The sequence below is a fragment of the Salvia hispanica genome, chromosome 3, assembly GCF_029641045.1.
Source record: "Salvia hispanica isolate PSC_SH4W2 chromosome 3, Shi_PSC_v1, whole genome shotgun sequence".
Classification (NCBI taxonomy): domain Eukaryota; kingdom Viridiplantae; phylum Streptophyta; class Magnoliopsida; order Lamiales; family Lamiaceae; genus Salvia; species Salvia hispanica.
The window spans coordinates 46,904,574-46,914,004 of record NC_142694.1 but is presented as its reverse complement, the minus strand read 5'-3'; the positions used below and the strand labels follow the sequence as shown (position 1 = coordinate 46,914,004).

Below are 9,431 nucleotides of genomic sequence, written 5' to 3'. Positions count from 1 at the left end.
AAACTGATAAGATGGATTGAGAAATATTTGGCATCTTCTATTTGAGTCATCTCAATTTCCCATCGTTTAAATCAAGACTTGTTTTCTTATAAGGTTAGGAAATTTTTGCTCCTAACAATAATGTGATAAATATATTTCCAATTTTCATCGACAATGTCGTTCAATGACTTCAAATTTATTTATTTTTCAGCTCCGACATTAGTAACTGATAGGTTCATGAAATTTCCCAGAAAGTTATGGAGTACATTTTGTAGTTGGTACTATTTCATTTTTAGACAAAACTAATTAACTTAAAAATATGATAAAATATATATTACGAAATTAAAATAGTGACGAATATTTTTAAATGGTTAAAATTGCGAGATTGACCATAACTTTATCAAATTTCAAAAAATATTTGAAAAATTAATATTAGGATATGAATGATATATCAAAACCTTTCAAAATATATGAATATATATACCCCAATTGTATTTTCAATTATTGTTGTGGAGTACAACCAAAACATTTCTGTCACCTTGTCGCTTGCTTTCACATAAATAAACAAATTAAAACGCAAAACTCACACACAAACTCATTCTTTTATTATTCTCTCAGTTCTAAAAAAAAATATGCATTCTTTCCATTTTAAACCATACTAGAAGAACATGTATTTTTTAAATTTTGAAATTTTTTTCTTTCTAATGAGATGGGATTCATTCTCTACTAACAATACTTTAATTACTTTTTTTCTACTTCTCTCTTACTTAATTACTTGTGCATTAAAACACATGTCTAACCAAAAGTGTATATTCTCGTGGAATGGAGAGAGTATAAGACAGCAAAAAATATTGAAAAACAAAAATAGACCATACTATATTCTCATAAAATATCCACTAGAGAATATCTGCAGTGATAATATATATGCAAACAGATAAACTATATATCTAATTTTAACTATTGAAATTAGCTAGACATTAGAATTTACAAATTCGGGATAAAATTAATTGTGGACCCACATACTCAAGAAATAATTAGAAAATGCGACGTATATCAAATAAAAAATTAATATGGCGTGGATTGCTGTAAGTAAAATGACAAATGAAAACTTGTAAACTATAATTTATTTAATCCTAAGAGAATATATTCATATTTTGAAGTCATTGAGAACATGATTCAACACAGACAGTATCGCTCCATAGCAAGTCACGTTCTTTTGTTTGATACTTAAATTGGCATTTTCATCAAACCCACTCCCTTAATTTTTTACTATTACATTTAATCTAATCTAATATGCCTACCTAAATAGCATACGTCAAAAGTCATTGTTTATTACACTATATGAATGTTGATTTGTTCATTTCCCCTTTTTTTCAAATTAAAAAAAAAAAATGAATACAATTATTGAACTATATTTTTATTCTATGCAATTTATAAATTCGATAAAAATAAATAAAAATAAGTATAGTTATTCGATTGTACATGTACGTGTACTCGTGTATAGAGATTGAGATCCACAAATCTATCCAAGTGCCTCTATACTCCAAATAAAAAATTACTACCAAAGAGGAATTGTTTAATAAGTATATACTACTACTATTAATTTGCTTCCAAAATTACACCACCTTATGTAATTTTATGCATGATGAAAAGAAGAAGATAAATTAAACTTCCACTATATATAATAAAATTGGGAATATAATGAACAATTTAGTTAATAAATAACGACAGGGCACTAACTCCCAATCATTAGGTCCAAAAACACAAAATTGTAAGAAAATAATCCTAAAAAAAGGGAATCATAAATTTAGGAGAATTTTTTTACCGAAACAAGAATTTGACAACATCCTGAAATGAAAGTTACCTGACGGGCTCACTTAAATAGGAATTTGCAGTACATATCTTGGTGTGTGCGTTAAGAATGATGACAGCTACACATGTAATAATATCTATCTATATATATATAGATAGATAGATGCTTATTCGAGTGTATTCGATTTTAAGTGAGCTCTCATAAAAAGTTACGTTTGGATATGTTCAAATGTCACTTAAATTAATCGAGTTTGATAACTACTCCTTTCATCTCAAGTTAATCGAGTTTGATAACTACTCCTTTCATCTCAAGTTACGTGAGTCGTATTCTATTTTGGATTGTCTCAAGTTACTTGAGTCATTTCTTTTCTTCTTTGTTTTTAAAAACAAAACATTTAATCTTACCTACTTTTATAATTATTACTTATTTCTTTTACTTTACTCTCTCTTTGTCACTACTTTATTTTTTACTCTACTTTATTTAACTCCCTAAACACAAATCTCGTGCCGAAAATAAACGCCTCAAATAACGTCGGACTGAGGGAGTACATGATTAACATACCGATGTCACGCTTATTACTCGTCACACTTGTGTGACGACGCGCGATTTTATATCTTGTTTTGTGTGTTAAGTGGAGAGAGAAAAATTAAATTTTATACTTCATTTGTCTCACTTTAAATGACACATTTTTTCTTTTCGGATATCTTATTTTAAATGACACATTTCTTAAAATAGAAACATAACTCTCTATTTAATTCACTAAACAGTACTGCATAAATCTTGTACCGAACAAGAAATGCACCATTTAAAGTGGAACGAAGGGAGTATATTAATGTGAAAAATGACTTTTAAAAAAATAAAAAGAGAATATGATATCTTTTATGGAACGAACTAAACAGATGTGACATTTACCTTTAAACAAATAAAGTACTATTACTATATTTTTACATTGTGCATGGTTCTTTAAAAAGAACAATTACGTACTAGTACAAAAATTCATCCAAACAAGCGGTTCATATTATTGACAAAGAAGCAGATAACAGAAAATCATAGAATTATCATTATTTAATAGCATGAATAATAAAGTAGAGAAGGGATATAAAGTGAAAGAAATTTGACAAAATAGCCAGCAGAAAGGCATTAGGTCCAAAAGTTCTAAAAAGTGCATGTGTAACCGTATTTTTAAATAATAGAGACAGCAAATAATACTCTCTCTGTCCTTATCTAGTAGAGACATTTTTTTTTTGGCACCAAATTTAAGAAAAATTATTTTAAATGAATTAAGTAAAAGGAGAATAAAGTAGAAAATAAATAGATAGATGAAGAGAGAGTAAAGTCCTTTTACCAAAAAAGGAAATTACTCAGCTACAGAAATACAACCCAAAAAGAAATACAACTCAACTACGGAGGAAAGGAGAGAGTATTATGCAGTAGCAAAGTTCAGAGACTAAAAATACATTTCCTCCGTTTTTCTCATATTTTACTCTTTTGTTTTAACTTAGCACCTCAATTTTCTAATTTTTGTCTCAAAAAGAGTGTGGTTCTCTATTTTTATTTTTTATTTAGCACCTTTTTCCGCTAATTACGTTTTATTTCATCTATTCCAAACTATTTTTCTGCTTGGTTAGATCCACTTGATATCTAAACAGTATGGTTTTTTGTTTTAATTTTTAAAGATATTTTAACTACTCTATTTATTCCATAAAAATATTTACGTTAAGGATTAAATGAGTTTTAATGGACAATTATTAAAATATGAGAGAGATAGAAAAAAATTATAAATTGTTAGTGAATAATGGACCTTACCTCTCCAATTTTTTTCTTTTTCGTCCGCTCGCTAATAAATATCATATTTCACTTTTACTATATTTGACAAGTGGACCCTACATTCCGCTAACTCATTTCACTCACATTTTATCATAAAACTAATAGATAGAATTAGGTCTCAGAGTCCACTAACTTTTTCTCTTCACTTTACTTTACAAAGTCAAATGATTTATTAAAATTCGGTCAGATCTGGGACATTTAATCATTGAGTACTAATGGTTTAGTGAATGGAAAAATGTATGTTTTTAAGCGAGAGAAGAAATATTTAAGATATATCTTAGAGGATCTTTTTGCACCTATATTTATTACAAATGGTTTTAAAATATTCATTTAATATGTATCACAGTATTATTCATTAGCTAATGTATAGTGTGTGTGTGTGTGTATACACATGCAGGAATTAATTTGATTTTCAGTGGTTTCATCGATAATTGAGTAGGAAAGAATATTTCTTACACCTTTCCGTGAATATATGTCCCCAGCTAGATCCTATTTGGATTAATTAATTATTTATTTAATCCTACATATAAATTCCTAATTAGTTATACCAAATCATGTGAACCAATTCCTCAATTATTACTGGAAAAAGGTACAGTCAAAAGCCTCTGAATATTCATTTTCACTGTAAAAACCAGCAACTTTTACTCAGCTCAGTAATTAATTCAACTCATATTTAGTTAATTTCATAGAAACTGCAATTATTGAATGTGGGAAAAGAAAACAAAGGAAAAGACAAAGTGAAACGTAAGAAATGCCTGTTGTCTTAATTGGCCTAGCTTTTTTTTATGAGAGATGAAGAGAGAAAAGATATATACCTTCTCATCCACATCTCTCTCTCTCTTTCTCTCTCTACTGTTTTCATATGTATGGCTTCTATCGATTCTTGTTGGTTTTCTCAGCCACAGACGATGTTTTTATTGTAAAAGCTATAGGATTTTTGGAGCTCTACCAGTGGAAACTCAATTTCATAGTACTATTTTTTATTTTTATTTTTGCCTTTTTCTATCATTTGATATTTGTATAACACACACATACATACACACACACAAACATATATATAATGTTTATTAATCAATTTTTTGTGATCTAATTTTAGGGTTTGTGAATTGAAGAAGAGGAAGAGGAGGAGACATGGATTTGCAGCGATGAAGCTTTTTGGTTGACCTTTATGTAATAGGTTCCATCATATCTTCACCTTTTTTTGTGAACCTTTTTTCCCCAATTTAGGGTTTTCTTTATTATTTTTCAAAAGAAAAGCTGAATTTTCTTGACCTTATCAAAAGATTTTAGTTATATAAAAAATACAAGAAATAGAAAATTATGTTACAAGGCATGGGAGGAGGAATTGATGATTCCTTATCGAATTTAACGTCGGCGATTTCAAATGAGGCAAGCATCAATTCTAGCTCAAATGGAGGTACAATCCCGCAGCAGCATATGTACAACCCTTCACAGCCTCCTCCTCCCAAGAAGAGAAGAAACCTACCTGGCAATCCAGGTGGAGTACAATTGATTCCCTCCTTAATTCATTTTTTTTTTCTATTTATAGAAATTAAATAAAGTGAATTGAATTACAGATCCGGAGGCGGAGGTGGTGGCGCTGTCGCCCGCGGCGCTGATGGCGACGAACCGGTTCGTGTGCGAGATCTGCAACAAGGGTTTCCAACGGGACCAGAACCTGCAGCTGCACCGGCGGGGCCACAACCTGCCGTGGAAGCTTAAGCAGAGGAGCAACAAGGAGGTGGTGAAGAAGAAGGTGTACATTTGCCCCGAGCCGAGCTGTGTCCACCACGACCCGGCTCGGGCGCTAGGGGATCTCACGGGCATCAAGAAGCACTTCTTCCGTAAGCACGGTGAGAAGAAGTGGAAGTGTGAGAAATGCTCCAAGCGCTACGCTGTCCAATCCGACTGGAAGGCCCATTCCAAGATATGCGGCACTCGTGAGTACCGATGCGATTGCGGTACCCTCTTTTCTAGGTAATCTCTTACTCTAATTTGCTTATTAATCTCAGACATTAACCACTCTACCGCTGTGATATTATATTACACGGAAATCAATTTTTTTGGGTGGGTTGGGTGGGGTAAAGGAAAACTAATCCGCAGCGACTTTTCTGATGCAAAAGCAATGTTTGTTACATCGAGAATAGTACTTTGTTTTATCTCGAGTACACTTGATTTTGAGCTAAAAAATGATGGCGGAGACACAAAGTGGTTAACTAATTTGTTACATCAGTGCGTGTTGTGTGTGGGAGAAAGCTAGAGAGAGAAAACTTGGAGCAAGAGAGCAAGTAGAGTTGTTTTATTTATGTTTTGGAGAGAAATTATAATGACTGCACAGTAACACTACTATTTAGAGAGACTGAAATTGCTACTATTCTCTCTCTTGCTCTCGTTTTGTTGCCTTTGTTGTTTAGCGCCTTGTTTGTTTGCTTTGTTTGTATTCTTCACAGGCGCGATAGTTTCATCACGCACCGAGCCTTTTGCGACGCCTTAGCCGAAGAGAGCTCCAGAGCCATCCCCCAAACGGGCCCTAACCCTAACCACCCCCAAATCCACCCCTTCCAAAACCCTAATTTCCTCAATCTTAAGCAAGAAACCCTAAATTTCACCCTCCCGCCGTGGCTCTCCCCGCCCGACCCCTTCTCTCAAAACCCTACCCCCGCCGCCTTCTCTGCTGCAGGGCCGTCGCTGATGTCAGCGACAGCCCTGCTTCAGAAGGCGGCGCAGATGGGAGTCACTATGAGCGGTCCCCAGGGCGGGAAAATGCCCTACCACGGGTCGGACCACGAGGACCAGACTATCCTCGCGGGCCAACCCAATGGACAGGGATTTTTAGCCACCTCGTCCGCGGCTTCAACAGCTGTCTTGCCCTCACGGGATGAGTTTGTGCACGGGTTGGGTGCGTACGAGAATATGGTCATGCCGTCAACGAGTGGGTTTCAAGGGTTTGAGGATAGTTTCAATGGGATGTTCAATGCCAAGAGGAATGTGGAGAGCTTTCAACAAGATGGGAATCTTATGGGGTTGAGGAAGGAGGGCGGCGGCGGCGGACGAGGCGGCGAGGATGGGAAGACAAGGGATTTTTTAGGGTTGAGGGCGTTTCCGCATAGGGATTTTAGCAATATGGCTGGGCTTGATCAAATGGGGAGTTCGTCTTCTTCGTTTGATCATCAAAACCAAGCACCATGGCAAAGTTGATCTATGATTTGGATTTCTATCTTTTTTTTGTGTCCCTAATTTTGGAGGGATTTTTGGTTGGTCTATGTTGTTGTTGTGTTAGTTTGATCGAATTTGAAGTTAATTAACTCTCAAGAAGAGCTAATTAAACATCTTTTTTATTGCACATTTTATATGTTCTTGTTTTGTTTATATGAATATTTCTTGTTTCGATCGGCTATATATATTATATTTATAGTCCTTCAAATTTATTTTTAATATAGCTAGAGTATTCGCATGTACTAGTATTCACAATAAAAAAAAAAAAAAAAAACAAGATTAATCATCATTTGATTTTTATATGATGCATAGATGATGATGATGATGATGATGATGATGATGATGATGATGATGATGATGATGATGATGATGATAATAATAATAATAATAATAATAATAATAATAATAATAATAATAATAATAATAATAATAATAATAATAATAATAATAATAATAATAATAATAATAATAATAATAATAATAATAATAATAATAATAATAATTTACTCAAGTTCATATATTATTTGAAGAGATTCATGAAAGGTTTATTTATAAACTACTATTGGCAAAATTTGAACCTTATAATAGTCGGCAAAACGCGATAGGCAGACTCATTTATTATAATGATAAGCACATTAATTTACATCATATGCATGTAAACAAAAATTATAAAATTAATTTTTTGTTTATGTAATTTTATTTTTTATAGCACGGCACAGAAGCCACATATTATCCAAAAACCATAATGATTTTATTAGGCGTGGAATAGTACATAAACCGTACGTGTATTAAAATCATGGTCACATGTGTTCTTTCGTATGATTCAATTTCACTATTCACTACACTATTCAATTAATATCCATATACTATAAAATAATATCTTGAAAATACCTATAGCCTTTCGTGTTAATGTATTGGTTAACTAATTATGTGTTATCAAATTGAACGCATCTTAATAATATACTCCATAGTATATTAATATAAATATAGCTAGTATTTCTATAAAAAAAACTCTAGAAAATGAAGTAAACTAATCGAAATGCAACACGACCTTATATGGCTTCATATATATAGGTGTGTGGGTCACCATGTGATTGTTGTACATGTTTTTAACATAGAAGGTGAAAAAGAAAAAAGAAAAAAAAATTGGGCCACCATTTCTTGATAGAAGAAACAAGATGGAGTCACGGCTATTGAGTACTTCACTTTCTGGATTTTCCTCATCTGTTATTGAGTAAGATTCTTGTAGCATTTGTACCATTTTTATAGCCTAAGGTACACATGTGTTAGTTCGACGTCACTATGAATCAAAATGCGTGAGGCGTAACTATATAATTCAATAATAACTAAAGATTTCAATAATATCAATATCTTATAAATTATTATTTTACAGAGGGAACATCTTTTTAAGTCCACGAATTTTGTCAAAGTATCATTTTAGGTCCGTAAACTTTGAAAATATCATTTTAGGTCCATCAACTATGGGTTAATATCATTTGAGGTATTTTGAATTTTTTTTGGACGAAAATGCCCTTAAGACCTTCAAAGATCAATTTGGACAATTCTTTCACCAATCATCTTGCGTCAGAGATAAATAAACTAAATAAATAAAATAAATAAACTAAATAGAATTCACTCATCACCTGGAGCAAGTTATTAAAATTCAGTTTAGATTGAAAAAATAAAAATAAAGTATTAAGTCTCAATCCACTATCATTAAATAATTAGTCATCTAATAATTGGAAAACTAACACATATTTTTTACGGCAAATTTTAATTATATTTAAATTCAAGTTGGATGGTAACCGAATTAAATAGTAGTAAAAAAATTGTTAGACTCTAGGTCTTTGACGCAAGATGAGTAGCGAAAGAATTGTCCAAATTGCTCATTGAAGGCCTTAAGGGCATTTTCGTCCAAAAAAAGTTCAAAATACCTCAAATGATATTAACTTGTAGTTCACGGACCTAAAATGATATTTTCAAAGTTTACGGACCTAAAATGATACTTTAGCAAAGTTCGTGGACCTAAAAAGATGTTCCCTCTATTTTATATCGGATTCAGTAATTTTGTACATATGGCTCATTAACTCACAATAAGAAGAAAGCTAATTAGACTCATTTCATCGCTCTCATATGGCTATATTTATATGTGTGTATAACGAACCCTTCTTATCTTGAGAATCATTGCCAATATTTCTAGTTGATGCATCTCCTCAGTGAATGAGTGGATTACAAAACAAGAAAAACTGTCATACTTTTTTAATATAATAAAATAATTAATGGTAAATACAGTAATTTTATATGTTGGGTGCAGTTTTGTAGAAGGTGTTTTATTTTAACCCATCGTAGGGGTGTGAATGTGTGATCAATTGTTAATTTAACACTTTCTTAAGTTGAGAACTCTGTTAACTCATCAACGCAGTGTATTAAAAATGTTAACACGATAATATTAAAATGTCTACACATAATTTGTTGACATTTCAATATATTATGTTGATATTATATGTTGACATTTTAGTGTTATTGTGTTGACATTTTTAATCCACTGCGTGGATGAGTTAGCAGAATTAGCAATTTAAAAAGTTAGTATTATAAC

At 32.0% G+C, this 9,431-nt stretch overlaps 1 protein-coding gene across 1 annotated transcript; it reads left to right on the top strand.

The window, feature by feature from the left end:
* The first annotated feature begins 4,418 nt into the window (after positions 1 to 4,418).
* LOC125214553 (protein indeterminate-domain 12-like) lies at positions 4,419 to 7,007 on the top strand. Its single transcript, XM_048115628.2, has 4 exons — positions 4,419 to 4,589; positions 4,716 to 5,117; positions 5,197 to 5,596; positions 6,070 to 7,007. Exons 2-4 carry the CDS (start codon positions 4,940 to 4,942, stop codon positions 6,815 to 6,817), a joined length of 1,326 nt encoding a protein of 441 aa, XP_047971585.1. The 5' UTR covers positions 4,419 to 4,589; positions 4,716 to 4,939; the 3' UTR covers positions 6,818 to 7,007.
* The last annotated feature ends 2,424 nt before the right edge of the window (positions 7,008 to 9,431 follow it).

Coding starts and splice junctions, on each gene's coding strand:
- LOC125214553 (XM_048115628.2), top strand. CDS start 4,940: ATGTTACAAGGCATGGGAGGAGGAATTGATGATTCCTTATCGAATTTA. Junction 5,118..5,196: donor AAACCTACCTGGCAATCCAG/GTGGAGTACAAT, acceptor ATTGAATTACAG/ATCCGGAGGCGGAGGTGGTG. Junction 5,597..6,069: donor TGCGGTACCCTCTTTTCTAG/GTAATCTCTTAC, acceptor TATTCTTCACAG/GCGCGATAGTTTCATCACGC.